This window comes from Ascaphus truei, chromosome 2 (assembly GCF_040206685.1).
Source record: "Ascaphus truei isolate aAscTru1 chromosome 2, aAscTru1.hap1, whole genome shotgun sequence".
NCBI lineage: Eukaryota > Metazoa > Chordata > Amphibia > Anura > Ascaphidae > Ascaphus > Ascaphus truei.
In genome coordinates, this window is record NC_134484.1 from 20,044,823 (window position 1) to 20,068,817 (window position 23,995).

Consider the following 23,995-nt stretch of genomic DNA (forward strand, 5'->3'; position numbering starts at 1 on the left):
CTCCCTCCTTAGGGCCAACAGCAGCCATCCAAAATCGTTACTGCGTGGCATTCCAACAGGACAGTACCTCAGACTGCGGAGAATCTGTTCTACTGAAGAATCTTTTTTACAGGAATCAGAGATGCTAAATGACAGATTCAGAAAGAGAGGATATTCAGAGAATGTAATTCAATCAGCCTTTAAAAATGCCATTAGCAAAGAATGTAATGATCTGTTAAAAACTCCAATACAGAAAAAAAACGAAAAACAAACATGTTTCTGATCAGAATTCGGAAACCCCCCTTTTTATTACAACTTATAATAATCAGGCAAATCATATAAAAAAAATCATAGAAAAACATTGGAGGATTTTACAGCTAGATAAAGATTTGACTGCTGTTGTGTCAAATCTTCCAAAATTTGTGTACAAAAAAGCTAGGACTATTGGTTATCATGTATCACCGAGTTTGTATGTATCTAAATTAAAATCTAAGAAATTTCCCAAAGGGTTCCATAAATGTGGGGATTGTACCTATTGTAAATTTGCTACTCCTTTGAAAGAGATCACTAGTAAGGTTACAGGCAAAAAATACAAAATTAATCATTTTATGACATGTAAAACAAATTATGTAGTGTATAAACTGAATTGTGCCTGTGGCAAGATGTACATTGGCAGGACGATTCGTCCACTTAAAATTAGAATTTCAGAACATCTTCGATCCATAAAAAAGAATGATTTAAACCTACCTGTTTCTAAACACTTTAATGATTGCCCCCATGGTTCAATTGATACCTTTACGTTCATTGCCCTGTAACATATCCCTAAACATACTAGGGGAGGTAATAGGGAGAGTAGACTCAATCAAAGGGAAATGTTTTGGATTTATACCCTCGGGTCATTATCACCCGGGGGTATAAATACCGATTGGGAACTTAAACATTTTTTGATATAATGATTATGTTTCACCAATGATTATAGCTTATGATGTATAGTAATGCTTAAACATTATTTATCTGCACAAATTTTGTTTCTCCCACACCCCTATATATCTTATTTTGATATGAAATTGTATTTGGGTGTGTTATATCTCTTCATGTACTGTATCCATTGTATTCCAGGATCCTCTATTGTGTATAGACATTTCTTTAATAATGTCAATTTGTTTGGCCCAATATATATTCATCATATGAAGTTTTACAACATATACACTTCGTTAAAGAGATATATATATATATACCTTTAGAAGTCCTCTGTATACTGCTGACATTACACACTTGTTTTTATTGTTATACCTTGCACAAATTATTTTAAACACTTCTTTGCAAGGTGTATGTGCTGTGTTTCTCCCCTTTGCTTTATTTCCCCTCTTTCTTTACCAGAGGAGATGACGTGGAAATCACCATGACTACATGGATAGTTTGTAAACAACACACAACTTCGCATGCACTGCGACACGTCACTTCCGGTATTTTGGATTAACCCGCGTCACTTCCAGTTTCCGGTTATGGCGGCTGCACGCTATTGAAGGCAATCAGTTCGGTATAAGAGGGGGAACACAGCACACCTACACTCACTCTCTGACGAAGCGCCACACTGGCGTGAAACGCGTAAGAGGAGGAGATCTTGCACCCATACCTGTCTGCACCATGACGTGTCAATAAAGAAAACTTTTTACTCTTCATCACTGCTGTCCTGTGGAGTCCTGTCGTTCCGCTGTGCTCTGTACTACCGCATCCTGTGGCTACCAGAATACCTACTTTACCCAGCAGAAGCACGCACATCCAGGAGAAAAACAGGCATGGTTCACGTGAGTTTTTTGCATTATTGCAATTACTGGGAGGTACTATACGGGTGATTTTAGGCGGTCTGAGACTGTGTCCTCATTGGGAGTGATATGGTAGGGTTTATATAGCTCTGCTAGCAGCACTCACCAGGACCATATATACATGTCTTTTATGTACGCCCACCTGCATACCCCAGCACTCACTTGTGTTTAAAACCTACCGTTGATTAACGTTCTTCAATCAAGATTGTTTATATCGCTATCAACCCTGGTCATTTGTAGCACTATCTTAGAACATTGTTCTTTTACCCTGTAATTATAGGGTTCCTTAACCACAAAAAGTTGAAAACCTCTGGACTATACGATGAAAATGGATGTCTTTAAATGTAAATGTATCTTTGCATTTTTCCAAAATGAAAAAGAGAAAAGCTAGCTTTGCCTTCTTGGCTGCTGGTGACATTGGTTTGTGAAACATTTATATAGTTTCTAAAACTCGTTTTTAAATTTCTTCACCACAATACTGTCTACTTGAACTTCTATGGAAATGTGGGGGGGGGGGACGGGTGAAGGGGGGGAGGGGCCGGAAGAGTATTCCAATGTCATTTTAGTTGTATTTTAAAAAAGACTCACAAAACATACCAGTTTATCATACTTAAAGAATAACAGTGTAAACATTTTCCAAAATGTTTAATCACGTGAAACTTCAATTTCATTTGTCAGATATTAAAAATTAAACCTCCCGGCTGAAAAATGACACTTGACAGCTTCAATAACCACAATAAAGTTAGGCTCATACTGTATAATTTCAGAGACTCTGGCCAGACCATAAAGGGAACAGAAGCAGGTGGGACTGAAGGTTAGCCCTAACCTGCGATGGCCAGAGCTGGGACGTTGAAGAGTCTTGCTGCAATACCAACCAGGAAATTCCCACACGTGTGTGAATAATGGGGTTTTGGGATTCAATGAGATGTATATGGAGTTTATTTAGAGGGACACGATAGATGTGTGTTTAGGTCCGATTACACGATGAAAAAACAAACGAGACAACAGCCACCGCAACGGCATATATTATACTGTCATTGTATCCATTATGTGTTAACTAGTTGAAGGACAAATTGAGCACTATACAGCTGGCAAATGTAAACATTCAGTGATGATAAAATATAAAAGACTCAACCTTTCAGTGTAAACCCCCTTTTGTTTGTTGTGGTCTTTCCCATTATTGACTTTCTATTTGATCGACTTTTCTTAATTTTGTACCGCATTGTCTTTTATAAACACGCACGTCTCTGCCGGCAGGGACCATCCACCACAGCCGCTGGACACTCAGCCGCTTTGCCAAGGTAAGTTAATGTAAGGGTTAATGTAAGGGTTCATTTAGCGGTTAGGGTAGGGGGTTACGGATAGGGTTTTTAAGGTAAAGCCTTAGGATTTTATGGTAGGGGACAAGGGTAAGGGGTTTAGGTTGTAAGGGGTCTAGCCAAGACGTCTCAGTGGCAAGGTCAGTAGCAGGGACATTTAGCTGCCAGCCATTTCGCCACCAAGGTATCCCTGTTACCTTACCCCTTACCCTAAAGCCCTGTAACCTTAAATCCTAACCCTAAAACGGCTAACCTCACCCCTAATGCCAACACTAACCCCCTAACCTTACCCCAAAACCCGTAATCAGTTACCTTGGTGGTGATAGGCAATAGGGACATTGGGCATTAGTCTAGAGGGGGGAATGGTATGTTTATTTGGAGGTAGGACAGGTGGGTGGCAGGAGGCGTTAACCCCTTCATTACCTTAGCGGTTAGCCCGCTAAGGTAATGAAGATTCTTTTAATTATAATTTTTTACATAGGTTTGAGGCAAGGGGACTCTGAAGCTGAACCCCATTCAGTTCAGCTCCGGGGACCCCCCGCATCCCAGGATACAGACCTCCATAGGGGGTGCCGGTATCTCAGCACTGTTTAACTGTCCCGGTCACGTCGGCCTTGACACAGGAGATTTCAACTTGTAGGAGATTCCGGCACTCCATACCGAGGTTTCATTTCAAAGGGTATTTGCTCTTGGATTTTTCTGCCTTCTATTGCTAGGAGAGACAGGAAAGAAAATGAAGGGGTTTGAAATCAAACAAGTCTGTAACATCATGACAAGGGTGAAGAAATTAAAATGGCAGTGGGCCAGACATGTCGCAAGAAGAAATGACCATCGTTGGACAAAAATGATTCTTGACTTGATTTCAAGAGAAATTAAAAGACCAAGACGACGACCACAAGTAAGATGGGAGGCTGAAATAAAAAAATAAAATAAAAATTGTTGGAGCAACGTGTGTATATATAGACACACACAAACAAATATACACACACCAACACACACCGTTCAATAAGCAAGAAAACTTTCCGGACTGGGGGTTCCTCATTTGGGGGGTACTATCTGCCGGAATTATTGGTCCAGCACCAGAGACACGTGTGGCTATGTAAGCGGACTTGCCTCTACACCAGTGTTTCCCAACCCGGGTTCCACGGAACCCAAGGGTTCCAGGAGAGGATCAAAAGGAGGCAGCAGGATTTCCCGATCTTGCAGAGCAGTTGCTAGAGGGCTGGGCAGTTTCCTCTATCCTGATTGACTGCATTAACCAGCAGCAGCCAAATCAGGTGGTGGCATCAGGAGCCTGGGGGGTGTGGCCAAGCAGAGGAGGAAGCAGTATGGGCAGCAGAGAGGTGAGGCCTTGTGTTGATCTGTCCTGCTATGTGTGTGTGTGTCTGTCCTATGTCTCCTGTCACTCTCTGCCCCCCCAGTCTCCTGTAACTCTGCCCCCCTCTGACTAAGATGATTGTCTGTCTCCTGTGAATGGGTCTGTCTCCGTCAGGTGTCTTCTGCGACCGACTGCCCTGTTGTAGGGATGCCTCAGCAACTGAACATTGCAATTAGCTCTACACCAACATTTTGCGAACGAGATAGGTAAAGGAAATCCTGGAGCGATCCTATGATTGATTGGACCAGCTGGATTTCCGGTAACCACCCAATCACATATCCATTGCGATTTTAAATCTTACTTGTGAGCGTTTGTCTGTGGTTGTATTAAAAGTAATTAACGGTTTTACAGTATTATGCTATGGAGCATGCACTTCTTCTTTTCCTTTGTTTTAGAGATTTATCAGTTATATGGTACATCCAAGAAGCTGCCCTAGACTCCAAATTCTCAGAATATTTCCAAGATTTTTTGGACTACTCCATTGAAATTGTATGGACTGATTTAATATACAGTATTCTATTATTCCCTATATTTTTATTTGAATCACTTCATCCTTTTCCTATTTTAGGATTTATTGTTCACAAAGTAATCAAACATCACATTTATTTTTTTCACAATAAGGGATAAGCACCACCAAAGTGTGTACATGTACACACACACACAGAGCTACATGTGTCTTACTTACTGATGACGCAGAATATCCATGCTTCAATTGGATTTAATGACGGGATAATGCAGTAGTATCACAACATGCCGTATCTCACCATTACGCGACAGAGGCCAACATCACCGGCTGCATCTGTACTTTACATACCAAATGTTTCTTCCTGTGGATAGTTGTCAAAGTTTTGTACTAACCACATACACATTTCAGGCTGTGGATTTATTCATCATCGCGGAAGGAATTCCATTTCTTTTAACACATTTGGCCCAATACACAAAACAGCAAAGTAGCAGGACTATTTATTGTTGATAACACTATTGGATAAAAGTTAGAAATAAAACGCAGGTAGACCATGTGCAATCTGTTACCGAAATGTTTATTAAGATTCAATTGTAGAACAACTTATTGAAATACACTGTATACAGAGTGAAGGATTTGTAAGTCCATTCGTTTGGATTTATGGATGAAACCAGATCAAACAAATAGAACAGAAAATACAGAACATAGTTAAAAAAACAAGACAAAAAAACAAAAAACTATCTTCATGCAAATCATACTTCAAAACAGGAAAAAAGCTTAACAGTGTAGTACAAATCAAAGAAATACTATGCTATGAAATAATTCCATGAACATTCACTTGTGACATCACTCTTATTTAATCCCTTTTTCCTCTTAAAAACAAAACAACTTTATGTGTTTAACACACATTTATAACATTGCTAAACTCAGCAAGAGCTACGATACTGCTCAACTTAATAAGTTGATAAAAAAAAGTAGTTGTCATATGGCCAGTTCGCAATGGAACTAAATATTTGTTTATTATGAGATGCTTATGTGCAGGTTTCCATTAATATGAGGCATTTGAACTTGGCAGGTCATTCTGCTACCAAAGAGTTCAGTGTCCATACTAGACCAGAAAGAGAACGATCAAATGTACTCTATACTGTATATGTATTTCCTACGGCTGCATCGCATGGTTCATTTTATTAAATGCCACTTACCAAAATATTCAACTCTTCATAAAATTGAATGCATCCAACAGTTATTACAGGGTTATTAGGCTTACTTTCTCACGTTCTGTGCAAAGAAAAACATCCTTTGCAAAGAGGACTCGATGGTCTTATGATTACATATTTGTGAGAGTTCTGTTTATAAAAATATCAGGTGGATGCAACATTTTCTGGAAACCTTATTAACAGGGTTGGTCAATCAGTTTGAGGCATCAATTACCTACAACACATACTACAGAAATGGAAGAGGAGCTATGCAATGCTGCATTATTACACAGGCACAGATTGAGGAGTAAGGAGTAGATTGTGAAGGAGATACTGCAGAATTTTAAAGACTTAAAATCTGACCAATATAAAAAAAGAAAGATTAGGCACAATATATTATATATATATATTCATGGGTAATAATTAAAGGGATAGGACAAGCTTTTAGTAGGCAGCAGGGGGGAGGCTTAAAATTATGCCCAATGACCCATGTATAAGTACACAAAGTCTCTAGATAAATAACAGCTTGCTAAAATAGCACGGTTTAATATAGTAGTAGGAAATTGGGGATTCCAAACATGAAGCTTGTTTTACTTACAATTTAAAAAATACAGAATTGGCTTTTACTCATATTGGGTTCCGTCAATGGATATATGGATGTAGCCAATGTTATTGCAAACAGTGACATGCACCCGCGGGCGACATAGCGAGGTGGCCGCGCCCCTTCTCACTAGGGGCGATTCAAAACAATGGCCGCTTCTCCCCACCACTGGTGCGTTGTGCATGTCCCGTTGCAGCGAGCCATGGGCTGCTTCTGTATTAACTCAAGTAGGGCAACGGTGACTAACTAGGGCAATTACAGGTTTGATCCAGAGTTTTACCAAGTTTATAATTAGAGGGTCTGGAAGGAATAATTGAATCTTTATTAATTGAATAATTGGGTGCAGTACAAGTGTTCTGTTTTAAGGGGTGAGTATATAAGGCAGAGTGTCTACGTTAAAATATGCGTGACATTTAAAAAAAAAAAAATTAAACAAAACATTTGCACTGTTTTATACATAGACCCCAATGTATCGTCTAAATCGGCACTAAAAGCTCCAAGACAAAAACTCTATGGACCTTGAGTCACAACCTCTGATAGCTTGAAAGTATTAACTGGATAACATAGAAGATTCTATATCAGGCGTACGCAGCATGATATCCCTCAAGAGCCGCATGTAAGGTCCTTAAGCCCTCAAATGGTTGAACATTACATATGCACACATACATATGTATGTATGTATGTATATATAGTGCAGAGGCAGATGGGAAGTTGCAGCCGTGGGTAGGAGCTTCTCCCAACCCCCTCCAGTCAGCATCTTAATGCTGACACCCTGATGCATACTGTTCCACTTCTCTCACACTGGGAACTACAATGTAGTGATGAGCAGTCATTGGGCAGCTCAGGGAGTGGGAAGAAGATACATTCCACACCAGCAACATCTCCACTCCCTCTACACTAGGGAGAGAGGTAGAGCAAGCTGACAGGATGGCCAGGGTTGGAGGCTGCACATTGCCCTAAATCAGTGGTTTCCAACCTTTTTTTGGTTAAGGAACCCTATGTGAAAATCTGAGGAGCCCCCACCCTCTCTAATAGCATCTCTGTGATCAGATGCATTGTAAATTCTTCTGGATTTGGTACAATTTTCAAATTACAGGGAACTCTATAGAGATGTCTGTGTAACCCAAGGGTTCCTAGAAACCTTGGTTGAAAAACACTGCCCTAGATCTACTTTAAACTGCTTGAGTTGGAGTATCCCCAATGATGGGCGTTTCTAAGCACTTACGAATTCAATTATTCTTAAAGAAAAAAAAAGTTAAACCCTTCTGCTAAGCATTTTTAGGAGTCATGCTGTTCTTGGAAAGAAGTCCTGTAGATTGTATATGGTCTGGCAAACGTATCAAGCATATTTTACTTGATCCTAGTATCTTAAAAACCCCAAAACACGATACGGGTTGTGCCGACATGCCAAAGAAGCTGTCCGTGTTGCACAGAAACATGGGTAAGAGCCGCCAACGTAGAACTAGAGGGTTATTAAAAGTACATTCAGCTCTTTATTAACAACAGCTTCAATTTGATGAAACATTAAAAAAAAAAAAGTTACAACTTTTTGATCGCTTGTCCTTTCTGAATGATCCCAAGAGTTCAGTAGATTTTCAATACAAACTTAAGTGCTTGATTACAATGAGAACGCCACAAACTGCAGCAATATGCATACAGATTGACTGAGCCACCAGGGCTGAAGCGGGGACTACTGAAAACCTGACCTGTGGCCCTTGAGGACAGGAGTTGGCCTCTCCTGGTCTAATTCATCTTCGGTTGTGATAACCTTTACCCAGACCAACAGAGGGAATCTTCCATGCAAACGGGTTTCTGAAATCTCAAAATGTACATTCTCCAGCACATGCATACAAAATATGATGTTTCAAAAGCCTTGTTCACACTTACATATCCATCAAGAATTCCATTTTTGGGTCCATTAAAATGTAGTCACAACCTACAGTGAATGTGCACTTAACAAGGACATATAGCAGTGTTTTTCCACCAGGGTGCCTAGGAACCCTTGGGTTCCCCTGGCATCCCTGAAGAGTTCCCTGTAATCTTCTGGTCATTTGAAAATTGTATCAAATACAGACGAATTTACAATGCACCTGATCAGAGTTGCTATTATAGACGGATGGGGGTTCCTCAGAACTTCACTTGGGGTTCCTTAACCAAAAAAACAGTTGGAAACACAAACGGACCTAAACACACACTAGATTGTTACATTATGTTTGTCCAATAAAAAAATACCTATTGCAACCTGCAAGAATCTGATTTTCTCCAAGCCAAATTAACATTAGAAGCCAGTATTGTTGAGACACGTGGCTATAACAGAAAGTTAATCATTTTGATGCTCTTCCTACTTCTTTGGCAAGTTAATAAGCTTTTTTTTTTTTTTACATCTATTGAACTCTCCCACACACACACACACACACACACAAAAACAAGTTATTTTTTGGGGTTACAAAAATACTTCCACATGGGAATTTGTTCATGTAAAGGAGATGTATGAAAAATAGTGCAGCAAGAGAATACTGTATGCAAAAGACTGCAGGCGCCTATCCTGGAGACGTTATCAGAGGGGCCGCCTGTCCCCGTATGGGCCTTCTTTTCAAGTTTACATTTGAAAACATTCATGTTTTGGAAACCAGATCGTAGCCCTGTCTGTGCAAGAGGGGTCAGCAATCAATTGCACCGCTGAGCCCTCCAGCACCGAATCATTTATCATTATCCCCTTCAGAGCTCTATAGACGAACAGCGTACATCATGAGGGGTGGCCCATTCCCCCTACAGCACTGAAGGGGTTAAATAAACACTTTTTTTTTTTTTTTTTAATTTGGCAGCCTCTAAACCAGGGGTCTCAAACTCAGCCCTCAAGGGCCACCAACAGGCCAGCGTTTATGGATATCCCTGCTTCAGCACCAGTGGCTCAGCCTGAGCCACCTGGCTGAAGCAGGGATATTCATAAATGCTGGCTTGATGGTGGCTGAGTTTGAGAACCCTGCTCTAAACACAGTGCCAAATTGTGTAGGTGGTATTCATGCCAATTGACTGGCTAAAGTGGATTTTAATTATTATGTAACTAACCAGATCTGTACTACTGCCACACATTTGCTTTTAAAATGGTGTTCAAATGTCTCCCATTTTCAAGTGATCTGCCCATTCTGCACAGAGGCAACATTTTCCAAATGTACAGTATGCGTACAATGCAAAAACCGGTGCATGTTATTTAGGTGGGAAAACAACAGCAGTTTCGCCTGTCCTGGTCATCAATAGAAACCTCGAACTCTTCTAACCACTTGTGTGTATGTTAGTCTCCAAGACCTGGCGGTGTGTGCATGCGTTTCACTCAAACATGCATTTAACAAGTTACAATATAACATTTAGGAGAAGACCAAGTGTGCTAGTGAAGGGGTGCTCAACTCGCAGTCCTCAAGCCCCCCCCAACAGATCAGGTTTTCAGGATACCCCTGCTTTAGCACAGTTGACTCATTGAGTCACCTGTGCTGAACATGGGATATCCTGAAAACCTGACCTGTTGGGAGAGCTTGAGCACTGGAATTGAGCGCCCCTGTGCTAGTGCATCCAAGTTAGCATGCTGGTTCGGCCATAACACAAGAGCGCTGTGCTATTTTGAAGCTACGCAAGAGAAAGCGAGATGCTGGCTCGTTGGCAAATTGCCAGCAAGCACGGCATCCAAGAGTTATTTTCCATTTTTTCATCATTGAAACCAGAAGAAGCTTGAAAGTAAAATGTTAAATATTTATTTCAATATTTTCAAAGAACGTTGCGCGACCGCGAAGTGCAGAAAGAAAACCAATCAGCGTCGTGCAGATACTATCTTTACATTCCCCACTACTAGGAAAGGGGACACATGAGTCTCAAAGACACCACATCCGTGATTTAGGGATAAAAGGAAGAGTTGTAAAGCAGTTTATTAGGAAATTCACAGTGGTGTCTATTTAAGCTGGGACTGCATTTACCTCTCGATTTACCCGTCTCATGTTTTATGAGTAAGAATTGTTTTGCCTATAATGCCAGGGTTCTCCGCTCCAATCCATGCCCCCCCGCCCACCCAACAGGTCAGGTTTTCAGTATATCCGTGCTTCAACACAAGTGGTGCATTGTCTGAGCCACCTGTGCTGAAGCAGGGATATCCTGAAAACCTGACCTGTTGGGGACTGTTTTGAGGAATAGAGTTGAGCCCCTGCTATAATGTATTACGGTGTGTCCGTTCTATGGCGAAACACACCTCTAATATGTTGAAGTATAGATGTAGCAGACATCACTGCACACCCGCCCGTTTTGCTGCGGGACATACACAACACGCGAGCAGCAGAAGGGACCAAGTTACGTGCGAAAAGGGGACGGTGAACATGCTATTTTACCCGCGGGAGTGCGCCAGCGGGTGCAAGAACGTCTGTTACAGCTGCACCTACCGGCACACAACATACCGAAAAGGACATTCACAATAGATGATTAAAGTGATTCCATAGTTCAAATTCAGTATTTGACAATATATTAAAATACCCAAGAGCTAGTCCCTTACAATCCCCCTAACCCCGAAGGCCTTTCCGTTTCTTAAACATCATGCGCGGTTAACGATGTGGGCATAGATTCTGGCTTTGTACATGCGCTTATTTGCATGTCCCTTCTCCTGCCCCTGTGTGCACGGATCAATGACGAAGGTTCAAGCTTAAGGAGCAATCAAGAGACCACTCAAGTGGCCATGTTGGACCATTAGTCTGGCCTTGCATCAGGCTCTGCTCAGTAAAGCAGGAAGCACAGTCACAGAGAATTGGATGGCTTCTGTAAGGTTTCAAACATTTTCAGTAGTATGATTATTAGTTTTTTTTCTTTTTTTCCCCATAACGCCCTCATCACAACTGCAGGTCCTAAAACATTTATCCAAAACAATGTAAAGATGTGCCTTTCCTTTAAAGGACAGCTACAAGTCATTTGCAATTCTGTTTAATTTCTATTAGAATCAGCAGCGGAATATAATAATTTCACTCCCAGTGCGGTTAACGTGCACTGATCATTCGAACTTCAAAACCATTGCAAAACATACAATATTTGTACGATTATGGCTATGCTCAAAACAACGTTTTTAGATTATTATTTTTTTTACATTCATTCAAGTAATAAAATCATTTTATCAATTACCATATTGCAGTCAAATTGCTATATTAATAGCTTTTACCCCGTTTTCTGCTGAAGGCAGCCATACATTCCAGAACAATACCTCCATCTAAGAAATACATTACGCTATGCATATAGTGTATTATTGCAACATAGGATTTGCATTGTAAAAAGTCCCAACAATTACCATCCTATTAGATCAGCAGTTCTCAACGCCAGTCCTCAAGATCCCCCAACAGGTCACTTTTTAAGGATATTCCAGCTTCAGCACAGGTGGTGCAGTCGAAGACTAAGCCATCTGTGCTGAAGCTGGGATATCCTTAAACGTGACCTGTTTGGGGTGGTCTTGAGTACTGGAGTTGAGCACCCTTGTATTAGATGGAGAAAGTAAGCCAATGTGGTGATTTGGGAAAAGGACTTTTCCGATTTCACGGTTTGAGAAACACCTCCCAAAAGGTTGCAGTTCATTTTAATTATCTACAACTAAAGCAGCAGCTCATGTTTGGGAACGGCCCCCTGAACAACACGGTTGTCCAGATATCCGAGCGTCAGCACAGATGGCTCGGCACAATCAAAGATTGAGCCACCTGTGCTGAAGCAGGGATATCTTGAAAACCTGACCTGCTGGGGGCCCTTGTGGATTAGAGTTGCCCACCACTAGTTTATGTTCTAGCTGGTGACCTCTACTACTGTATCTACATTACTTGCTCACTCCACAAACCAAAGAACACATAGAAACCTCCTACTGAAGACCTGGGTGAAGGCCGGCAGAACAGGCACAACTCACAAGAATAATCTGCCTGATCGTGGAAGCTTTCTAATACTAGATTGTCCCTCAATACTGCACAAGGGCCTTAAAGTAAATATGGCTGTCCTTTGTATTTTCATACAGTGCAGCAGAAGGGAGGAGAGGGGGTCTCAGTAAGCATACAGTGCTATATTCTGTCAGTGCTAGGACAACAGCAATATGGAATCTTAGGGCTGTCTACTACTCATTTAAAAATGACTTTCACAATGGAGCTAACACACTATTTGTATCTGCAGAAACTGGTCAAGCTTGACCAAGCTTATTATATGCAAAACAACCACTTCAGGTAGCTTCCTACCAAAGGAAACTGCTTCAAAAGAAAGCAAGCACAATGTTACCTCCTCTTATTCTATGGCAGGATGAACACTTAAAAGAAAGTTAAGGCGCAAAGCATTTTTTACATGCCAAATATATAATATACAGGCACATACATTATAGCCATGCTCTTCAATGCAACAATGGAGGTAGGCCTTATGTTAACAGTTATTTGACTTCTGATAAATAATTCCTAAGGTAACCAAGCTATCATGATACCCAGTCATTTAGAAAGATTCATGATCCATTGTTAAAAAGTGCAATTCAAATAAAGCTCTCCGTCTCCAAAAACACATCAAAAGAAACCTGTACAGCCACCATTTTATGGGGCCGAGAAAACAAGACCTCCGTTCCATGCAAGCTCCAGATCACCAACATTGCTTAAAGAGGTCACTAAAAACAGAAGGCTTTTTAACCACAGAAAAGGTCACAAAAAGCTCCCTACAATTAATCAAAAAATGTAATCTAATGACACCTCAAAAAGTTGCACAGAAATGTAGCTTCTCCTACATAAACCATTCAGTGCAGTTTGTCGCTACACCACACATGCATGGGAACGACACTGTACTCACAGCATACTGTATAATGGAGCAATCATGAGTTTCAAAGGCTACGCAGCCGCTCCAGAACCCTTCCAGGTATTTCCTAAACCCACATGAGCTATGTCTTTCCCAGACTACTATGCAAAATGGTTGTCCCCATGCTCCATTTTGAGTAAAGTAGTGTTCTATCATCAAATATAAAAACACCCGAACAGCTTGTTATTGTGTGTGTTAATTATGGGTCTCCAATATACAGCATTACATTATACTAAAATGCCTTTTTTATGCTCTTTAAGCCTCACAAAGAGTATAACTACATGTACAAGTGTGTAAAAATGCTTCTTCCCAATGTAATGTTACATTGATTTCACAGTGACAAACAATTTAGAGTTCTATTAGCAGTATTGGCCTTGAAGGAGTAGTGTAGGCTGCAATCTATTTTAATAGATCAGCAAGAGTTCTTGATAGACGCAAAGAAGTCTTCACAGCCATCTTCAGATGTTCCTTAGCCCTCCCTAGTCTCTGCCAGTGCACTGCCAGAATAGATATCCCAGTAGTACATGTACAGGTCATGGATATACAAAGCATCACAGTGTATCATATTGCATCTTGTTTTTGTTACTGTGGGCTTGTATCACTCCATGTTGTATACAAGCTGCAACAAATGTACGATCAGAGTCAATCCAAAATATGCTGATATTTATAATAATAAAAAAAAATCTAATAAATCAATTGATAGCAGATTTTAATTATTACAACTTTACATCAAATAGAGCATGGTGACCACATTTATTTGAGACTGCAGAGGATGATCGTAATTGGGGAAAAAAATATATAACGGACATGGGTTTATTAATGTCAAGGGACAAGCATGGGTGTATTCAACGTTTGTTTTAACCTACGAAAGACAGATAATTGATGTAGGATCCAAGTACATTTTCTGATTTCGAAAGTTAGCCCAAAGTCCTCAAAAAGATATGAAACATGGAGCTGGCATTTCAACATTTGGGGCACCACCAAGGTCCTTTGTAGGAAACGCACCCTTATTCCTGTGTCAACGGTCATTAACTTGAATGGCATTTCGTTCCAGATCAGGTGCGTTAACCTGCAATGGACCTAGGTGAATTCCCCTCTCCTACTTTGCCAGAGATGGCTAACAGAGCCAACAAAAAGACCAGAAGAGTATAGAGCTACTGGTGAAGAAAGGCAAGCTCTGGCTCCGACCCCCAAACATTTCCCGTCTTTTACACAAATCATTTAACTTAAAAGGATAAGAAGGAATTGGAATTTATTGCTCTTATCTACAGTACTTTTTTAAAAACATGTTTACCTCAAGTGAGAATGAATGAGTCTTTAAAGTGGAGGTAAAAGTAAATACACACGCGTCTCCAGCGTCCTGCTATGGGATGGATTTGTCAGGCATTTAAAAGTGATTAATTTGTACATTCCATCAAACAAAACATAATAACATTTAAAAAAAAAAAAAAAAAACAATTTTTACAAAAAAATGGTGTATGCTTTTTTTTGTGTTGGCAGTTGCCACTAAAATAAGGTGAAATCCAACCAAGAAACTAAGAATAGGTTGCAATTATCACACTGTCTTAAAGCAATTTATATTTATTAGAGGTCTACTAATATACGAGCAAAATCTGAATTATTCAGCACAAAAACAATAGCAAATGGTTGTTGGGCTATATATCCCAAATGGTCATAAAAAAAACTGCAAAACTATAGTATTTTATTTTTTACTGCATTTTATATACCTTACATCTCATTTAAAGAGAAAACATGCAGAACAAAAGCGTGAGCTGAATAATAGAAGTTATACTTGGAAACTAAATGAGATCATTCTATTTGTTTTTCATTAATAAATTAATTGGAAATGATTGTATGCTTTCATTTTTGCTCTGCAAGCGATCCCTCTGGCCACATTTTTGCCCAAAGTTTTGCTACATCTCACTGAGAAAAGGGGCAGAATAACTATATCTTTATTGTCCCAATCATTTCCATTCGTAAAGTGCCCCACTAATTGATGCACCTATACTGTCTGGAATGTGTTAGGTCTGAAGAACAACCTGTTCAAACGGCTGACTCGCTTTCTACTTCTGCAGATGCGGCTACCCCTTTAGGAGAGAGTTTCAATACAGTTGGCTTCGCTGGATCCACTCCGTTGGTAATGGCTACATCTGGTTGGCTCTGCCGTTTTTGTTCTTCCTTTGCCACTTCTGGTGATTCAGGGTAGATAACCAAGAATGTTGCTGTTAAAAATCCCAAGAAGGAGCCAACTGAGGCAACCAGTGGTATAACTCGGACTGTGCCAACGGCATCCACCACACCTCCAAGGGCAGATGCCACCAAAATCTGAGAAATGTAAACCTGACAGGAGAGGATAGCGCAGTCGATGCCGAAGCCCCGCTTTGAATTCCCTGGGCTGTGATGAATATACTGCAGAAGAAAAGTACAATTTAGAATGGAAAATACACAACTTGTGTCATGATGATGTTTCATGTGCAAGTTAAGGAATTTACAGTATATATAAATGATCGATCCCATGTCAAATGTAAAATGAGCATGGTTTTAAAACAATTCCTGCAACAGGCAAGGCCTCTCCTACAGTTTTGTGTCGGTGTGTGGTAGAACGGTTTCCTGACTAAGAACAATATGTAAAACAAATAAAAAAGGATTCTGGGAAAGTCATAAGAAATGTAGCATTATTAATGTTCGAATCATACAGTTAGCACTTGGCACCCTGTCAAAGCTTGAAGGTATTTGCAGCTACTCGCGCAGGCTGGGCAGAAGGAGGCCAAGCAAATAAATCAGTTGTGGAAAGGCCCAAGGCAAAAGCAAAAAAAAACCCAGACAGTAAAAAAAAAGGGAATACAACAATTTTTTTATTTTATTTTTGGTATACAAGTGAAAGGAGTAAAGCTGTGAGGAATTGTAGAACTGAAGACCTAAGCGGAAGGTCGTGTAGAGGGAAACAAAGGTTATAGCAGACAACCTTAATTATTTTTGCTTAGTCTTCACAGCTGCAGATGAGAGACCAGTGTTAGAATTGTGTTCACCTCCTTCCCATTTATATTGCTGTCCCCTATTTGCAGAGTAGAGAGTTCCTACAGGAACTTTAACGGAAAGTGGACAAGTCAATTGGGCTTGATGGGCTACATCCAAACATATTGAAAGAGCTTAGGGGAGTGCTGACAACACCATTAAAACAGAACTATGTAACCAGTCACTATTAACAGGTGTAGTCCCAGATGACTGGAGAAGACCAAAGATTGTCCCACTTCATAAAAGTGGAAGTAGGGAAGAGGCAGGTAACTTATATGCCAGTGATCATGTTAGAAGTGGGGACATTAATGAAAACACTGTTGAAATAAATAACTGTTGACTACAGTATCTAAAGTCCAGCAGCTTACAGGATCCCAGTCAGCATTGATGGATTGGGGGCTGGTGGGTCTCGTCAAACTGTTTTTTTTGACTGGGTGACTAAGGTACTATAAAAGTCCAGGGTGGAGCAGTAGATGTAGCTTATCTAGATTTTTAGTAAGACCTTAGGCACACAAGACTGATCAACAAGTTGCGATACTTGGGATTGAAATCAAAGATGGTTAAATGTATAAAACACTGGGTGAAGCATAGGCAATATAGTTGTGGTAAATGGAGTGAGATGGTGACCAGTGGAGTACTGGGACTAATGCTCTTTAATAACATTAAATTACAAATTGTCTTGAAGGGAAACATTTATTTTTTTGCCGCTGAAACAAAGATCTGCAATTTGGCTGACACTCCAGGGGGGAGGAGGGGAGTAAACAAAATGTCTAATGATTTACATAGATTGGAAGAATGGTGAAAATCTAAAGCCAAAAAGTCCAAAATAATGCACTTGAGTCACAAAATAATGTATTCCGACTCTGAATTTCACGGTACTATAATCTCGCCTACTAAAATGGAATTATTTCAGCGGTCTTAAAAATAAGCAAGCAATGGGAAAAGCCAGCGGGATGCTGGGTTGCATAGGGAAATGTGTTATCGGCAAAGAGAGGTAGTTGTGTGACAATAGAAAACTGGTGAGACCTCACTTAGAGTAACGTGTTCATTTCTTCTGGAGATATGGTCTCCAGGATGTAAGATTGTGCAAAGGGCCACAGTACACATAGCACTTCTCAGGAAAGACTGAAATACCTTCATATTTAAAGTCTAGAGGAGAAAAGGGAATATGATAGAAACGCTTTATATATTAGAACATTTCTAACTGCATATATCAGAGAAAGAGAAGAACTAGAACAAGAGCTCGTGCTCTGAAGCTGGAGGCGAGCAAGTTCGGGAAATGTGAGGACGTACTGTACCTCTTCATGGAAAGGGTGATAGATGCATGGAATAGCCCCCAATAGAGGTGGTAGGGGATAATACAGTAAGGGAATTAAAAACAATTATTGGATAAAAAGGTATCCGAAAAGAAAGCAGAGGATCAAAAACCTGAGATTCTACAGCAGATATTTCAACATGTCTAACATATAATTTTCTTATTTGATTCCATCAGTGTTCAGTATTTACTATTTTAGAATACCTTGTAAAGTATTGAAAGCTACAAATGTTTTGCAGACCCTTTCAGAAGTGGCGGTGTTACCTTATTTTTAACCAGTTCTTGACGGAGGAGAAAAGCAAACTACATTTGGCAGCAAAGACTACAAATCTAAGATTAATGGTACCATTACACAGTAGGTATTCACTCTTGTTTGCGGTCTCTTACATGTATGTGGTTGCAATAACCTGATATTGCTAATGGGAAATACAACAAATTAGTTCATTTTCAGATACGTCAATGGCTCAAATGAAACTCAAGATATTGAGATAAAAGGACAACGGACTTTACAGCAAAACATCTTTCACAAATGCATCTTCATCAGAACCAGACATAAAATATTGAGTCAAGACTTTGAAAAGGCAAAACATTTACAGTGTATCACTGTTCTCCGAATGATATTTGTCTGTATAGAAAGGTTAAATGTTGTTTTATATTGTGTTAATTAAATGAGACTTGCATTCATTTGACAGCTGCAATCTACTCACAAAGATGAATTTTTAGGACACCCAAAATATCACTCACCTCTTTGATTTCATGGTATTGTCCGAGAAGTGCATAGGGACAGTATGATATACTCATGGAGACTATTCCCATTGTGCTGATCATTATCATGGAGACATATACATTGGGAAAGATGGACATCACTGCAGTACCGATCGAAAAACCCAGTGTTCCCAGAATGTAGATCACCCTGATGCTCAGGTCATAATTATCCAGATATTTTTGTAACACGGCTGCAGAAAACAAAACGGATACACTGAAGTAAATGTTCAGGAGTACCTACAATTTACAAATGTGATATATACCATTAATGTGATATATACCATAAAGAAGAGAATAGGATTTCCACAAGTAACCTGCATATTTTCTCACTTAAGCAGTTACACTTCTTTGGGCAGTGACACACTCACCCATCACAAAGACACCTTCCTTTCACTAATACATCGGCCAGAAAGTGTCTTCAGGTATCGGAAAAACGTGTTTTATGAGAGAGCACCGCTAATTAAATATGGGCCCTAATCCAGCGAGTAGCACTTTTAAAGAACCACAGCAATCAAACAGATAGAGACAACCTTGAGCAGCTGTTAGCGGAGTGGGTGGGAAGGTAAAGCCTATGGCAGTTTCAGTATTTCTCACACACTAGAAGTCTGGTTTGGGACACCCTTGTTCCTCCTTATTGGCTTCTGCTCGTACAGAATAAGGAACTCTACTGAAGAGTAGGTGAAATTACTGCATTAACAATCAAATTGCATCTCATCAGTACTATAAGGCAGCAAAGTACTTGTATATCATCTGTTTGTTAAAAAAACAAAACGTGAATATTCCTTTTTCCCACACTTATATCAAAGTATCTCAGGAATCTAATTTAATCTATTTTTGGACTTGGGGCCTCATGCAGAGAGCAGCGCTATGAACAAACTCGCCATTTTCCGACGAAAATCGCGCTAAAAACAGGCGAAAATGGCGAGTTTGGAAAAAAGCGCCATTTTTTTTTTCGTTTTGAAAATCTCGCCGCGCGGCTGGCGAGAACCTACATCTCGCCAGTTTTAAAACTCTCCTAATGCAGAGAGCCGCGATCGCCATCTAGTGGCTGTTCGCGCCAAAAAAAATGGCGCGATTTTCAACATTTTTCCTCTCCACCAAGCAGCTGGCGCTCCGCGGCCGGTGGAGGGGAAAAAAAATAAAAAAAAATTATAGCGCTGTTGAAACTCTCCATATGCAGAAAGGCAGTTTTATGCCCTTTCTGCATATGGAGATAAAAACTCTCCAAAAAAGCTAAAAAAATTTCCCCCTCTCCAATTCTAAATAGCGCTGCTCTCTGCATGAGGCCCATAATCTCTGCAGAATCAACATATCAGTTCAGTAAGTGACAGTCGTGATCTATTGCACATAAAATGTTACCTGAGCAAACGGCAGCCGTAACAGCATAAATGACTAATCCCCAACATCCCATCTGCACCCCAGCATTATAGTTATACAATTCAGTTGAATTAAATGGAGCCTGTGGGACAAAAACAAAACACAAAACAAAACATGAGAACAGTTTTAGCCAATAGCTGCAGTGAGCAATAAGTTAGATTTTTTGATACTCTGGTATGCTTACCTTGGGATCGCCTTCAAATATGACCTGCCCCATGAAATCTGTATAGAACACAGCTTCAGCAATGATTGAAAACCAAGTTAACAAATGGCACACACACAGCCTCAGTAGCTCTTTGGGCATCTTTAACATGGAAAGCCAGAGAAGTTGGACAGTGGTTTCAGTTTCGCCTTCCTCACTCTCTGTATCTCCACTTGAATTGGTTGCACCGCTCTGGTTTCTGTGCCTCTGCCTCTGCCGTTGCTTCTTCTGCATATCATAGATATCATTCATGCTGCGTGATGACTTTATCAACAGAATAGCATTTGCTCTTCTATAGCGGTAACGGTGGGAACCTACTTTGCCATAGTAAGAGAACGTATAAGATGGCTGGCGGTAGAACATGTGTCTTCTCCGGCGCATGGAGTTTGCAGTACAAGATTGCTTCATGCCAATTCTAGTGTGTCCATTAATATTCTCGTTTGGTAAAAAGTCACTGCCGTTTGGGACTTTGGCTTCATTTATGTGATTATCAAGCAACATCTCCTCTTCTCTTTCATTCTCCCTGAGGAAGGCAGATAGTCGGTTAAATTTGCACTTTAGAAGTTCCTGGCTGGTGCTGCGTGGAGTGTTTGGGTACGAACAGTCTTGGAAAATAGAGGTGTCAATTTCATTCAGAAACAGTAGCTCCGATTCGTAATCTAAAGTTGCATCAGGCATGTGCAAGACAGAATCACTTTTGCTCCTTACGATATCCACCTGAAGAAAGTCTAGGTTAAGATCATTCTCCGACTGAACATCATCTGGGAAGTTTGAATAGGGGTCTTCTTCGTTGATCACATTTAATCGAGACATGGGTGCAAGGGTACTGTTTAACTTGACACTGGAAAGGGTATCTGCTTCATCTTCAATGCGATCTTGTTGAGGGCTGTACTGTTCTTCTTCAATGCTAAAGAGGTGAAGGCCAACAGACACAGAAAAAATAATGGCTGCAAAGAAGAAAAGGACTTGTTCTTGAGATTTGAATAGACTTCCAAAGAAAGTCTGGGTCCAATCCAAGCCACCGAGCATATAGCCAGTTGCCCCACCAAGGCCTGAAGAAAAAACAAACAAAATGTAATTATAACTAAATAGCACAATAAAATGAAGCAAACGTCAAAAAAATCATGCTACAAATGAGCATGCAAATGACATACAGTACTAAGATCACTTTTGCAATCATTAAAAATAAAATTGTAGACATAAGTAAACCAAATAAATACGTGTAGTGAGATATGTTGACTATCAAAGTAGCCAAATGGATGAAACCGAGGATTTCATTGAGTTCTTCCTGTCTAAAATCTATCTTGCCTTTTCAGCATAAACAAAAAGTACGAATTCAGCGTTTTGATTTTTAAGAAGCACCATGTGCACGTGCCAATTCGTATAGCAGAGCCGAGACAGGCATTTCAGATAAGCAGAAAAGGCTAAAACAGGTGGCAAAACTAAATTACCGGACATGGGGGGAAAAATAAATAAAATACACGTGTTTATTTAAAGGTGAACTAGTACACAAGGAAAAAGAAAGGGCACTTCGGATTTTCAAGCATAAAATAAGGATTTATTCAGCCATCATAGGTCTATAATATAGGTCTATGATGGCTGAATAAATTATTCTTTGCTTGAAAATCCAAAATTCGTTTTCTTTGTGTACTAGAACATTGTGGACAGCCTCAGGTCTGACAAGTTACTGTAGGTATAAGATCTGCTTAAAAAGATACCGAAAGTGCTTATTATTGTATGAATGATTTCCCTCTTTGACTGTTCCTTTTCCCAAGATTATGGGGTCTATGCATTAAACTCCAATAAGTGCATTTCCATCTGTATCTTGCCGTATTCATTAAGCCCTTATTGCAGGTCTGAACTATGAGAAGATGGGGAAAGAGGCAGATTTTGGTGCAATTCCAGTCCGGCTGTGCAACCCTGAGCAGTATGGAAAGGAGTCAAACTTGCAAAATTACATATTTATTAACTAATAATTAAGATGCAAGTTTGCAGATTGCCCATAAAGTTATGCAAGAGGAACAGAGGCCGAGGGATGGACAGAGAGAGACCATTTTAGGAGACGGTCCATTGACTTCTATACTGTACCTCCAAATAGATTCCCCTATACTCTATGTAAGGATATCTGTGGACACACCAGAGATACCTGGAAAAATTTGTTTTCGATCACTTGACAATATTTTCCATATTTAAATTAGCATATTTACCATAGATTAATCATTTTAATAAGTATGGCAAAATCGGCAGATTTTTATTGCATCAAATTGCATGCCATTTTCAGGCAATTTTGCATCGTTCGTATTGGCGTTTAACGAAAAGGCCCCTCAATGTGAGCATCTCGTGGCCATGGGCAAGTTCCTTTATCCCTATACCAGCACCAAGAATTACATTAAGCTCTTTTGGGTAAAAATACTCATTTATGGAGCTTATAGAATTAAACAGCTTATAAATCTATATAATATAAAGACCACGTTTGTTGTACATAGGAGTGCCTGTCCATGTATATACATACAAAATAAACAGTATAGCTCCAAATAGAGGTTGTGCAGTTATTTAAACGCCCAATAGTGATAATGTTTGATATATTTGTTTGAACACCCAAAACCAATATACATAAATAATCATATACCGGATAGTCGGAAAAAAATGAAATAATGCTGAGCCTGTGGTTCCCAATATATGGGGCATACCCCTCGTGCCCTCAGTACTAGGTTTCTGGAACACAGGCGCTGTATTATCAATGGTAACACCTCCCACAGCCCTTCCAGACATTTATTAAAAAGTACACAAAAGGAACCCTGGGTCCCTCAAAAGCAATGGGTATGTAACCAGGGATAGGTTCAAGACCTTATGTAGAAGGGAATCCCTTTGTATCTACAGTTTGGACACCCTTTTCCTAAGCGTAACAATAAGTGTCTTCACACTAGCACTCTAGTGTCGTCCAATTTGTATTCATGTCTACGCAGTTTTAATGGTAATTTGCATATACTAAAAATGAATTAAAATTCAGAACTAATTTCTTGCTGGACCGACCATGGTGTTTGGATATATGTAGATGTGCACACATCTGTGTATATAGCTCTATGTTTTCACATGTTCAATTTTTTTTTAATTTGATATATCTATATTGTATTGTTATTCCAAAAAGTGTCGATTTGAAAATTTATATATCAGATCCTCAAAGAATAGTTTTATGCAAATTTTTCAGTTATGGAAGTAAATCATCAATGTGGTGTTTATTTTATATTCACTGTTAATGCACGTCAGTTGTCTTTCTATTGGTCTGCAAGTTTGCTGTGCCGTTTGCGGACCAGACACTTGTTTTCAGGAGGGGGTAGCACCTCTGTTGCCTTGATTACCATTGACTATTTTAGAGCGCAAAGAGGAGCTACCCACGATGAAGTCACTAACCAGTGACAAAACGGGTTGGTCACGTTCTTGCCGTCCCCACGTCGACCGAGAGAAACGCGCAAGTGGAGGTGTATGAGGCTAGCACTTGGCCGTTTGTTTGTTCCTCGAGGCGCTGAGGACTTACTACAACTATCTCTGAGAACTTTTCCACCCAAGGAAACAACAGAAAACCCTGTACCATAAACCGCTCTCCACTCTGGCCTGGATTCCGGCAGTTAGATTGGCTGGTGAATTAGATTTTCTCATGATGATTACTTTCTTCCTATCCTTGAGAGTGTATTTCTTCCACCTGTGCCACTTTATTAAAATGGTTTTTACCATTT

At 40.0% G+C, this 23,995-nt stretch overlaps 1 protein-coding gene across 3 annotated transcripts in view; it reads right to left on the minus strand.

Annotated features, from left to right (window-relative positions):
• Positions 1-5,521: 5,521 nt before the first annotated feature.
• The window catches only part of SLC45A4 (solute carrier family 45 member 4), a 145,425-nt gene continuing 126,951 nt past the window's right edge, over positions 5,522-23,995 (minus strand). For all 3 annotated transcript variants that reach the window (XM_075581640.1, XM_075581643.1, XM_075581641.1), the window contains exons 5-8: positions 20,244-21,313; positions 20,042-20,141; positions 18,662-18,873; positions 5,522-15,996 (exon numbers count right to left, since the gene is read on the minus strand). In XM_075581640.1, the coding sequence (XP_075437755.1) occupies positions 15,631-15,996; positions 18,662-18,873; positions 20,042-20,141; positions 20,244-21,313 (1,748 nt within the window). In that variant the 3' untranslated portion in view covers positions 5,522-15,630. The remainder of the gene's footprint in view (positions 15,997-18,661; positions 18,874-20,041; positions 20,142-20,243; positions 21,314-23,995) is intronic.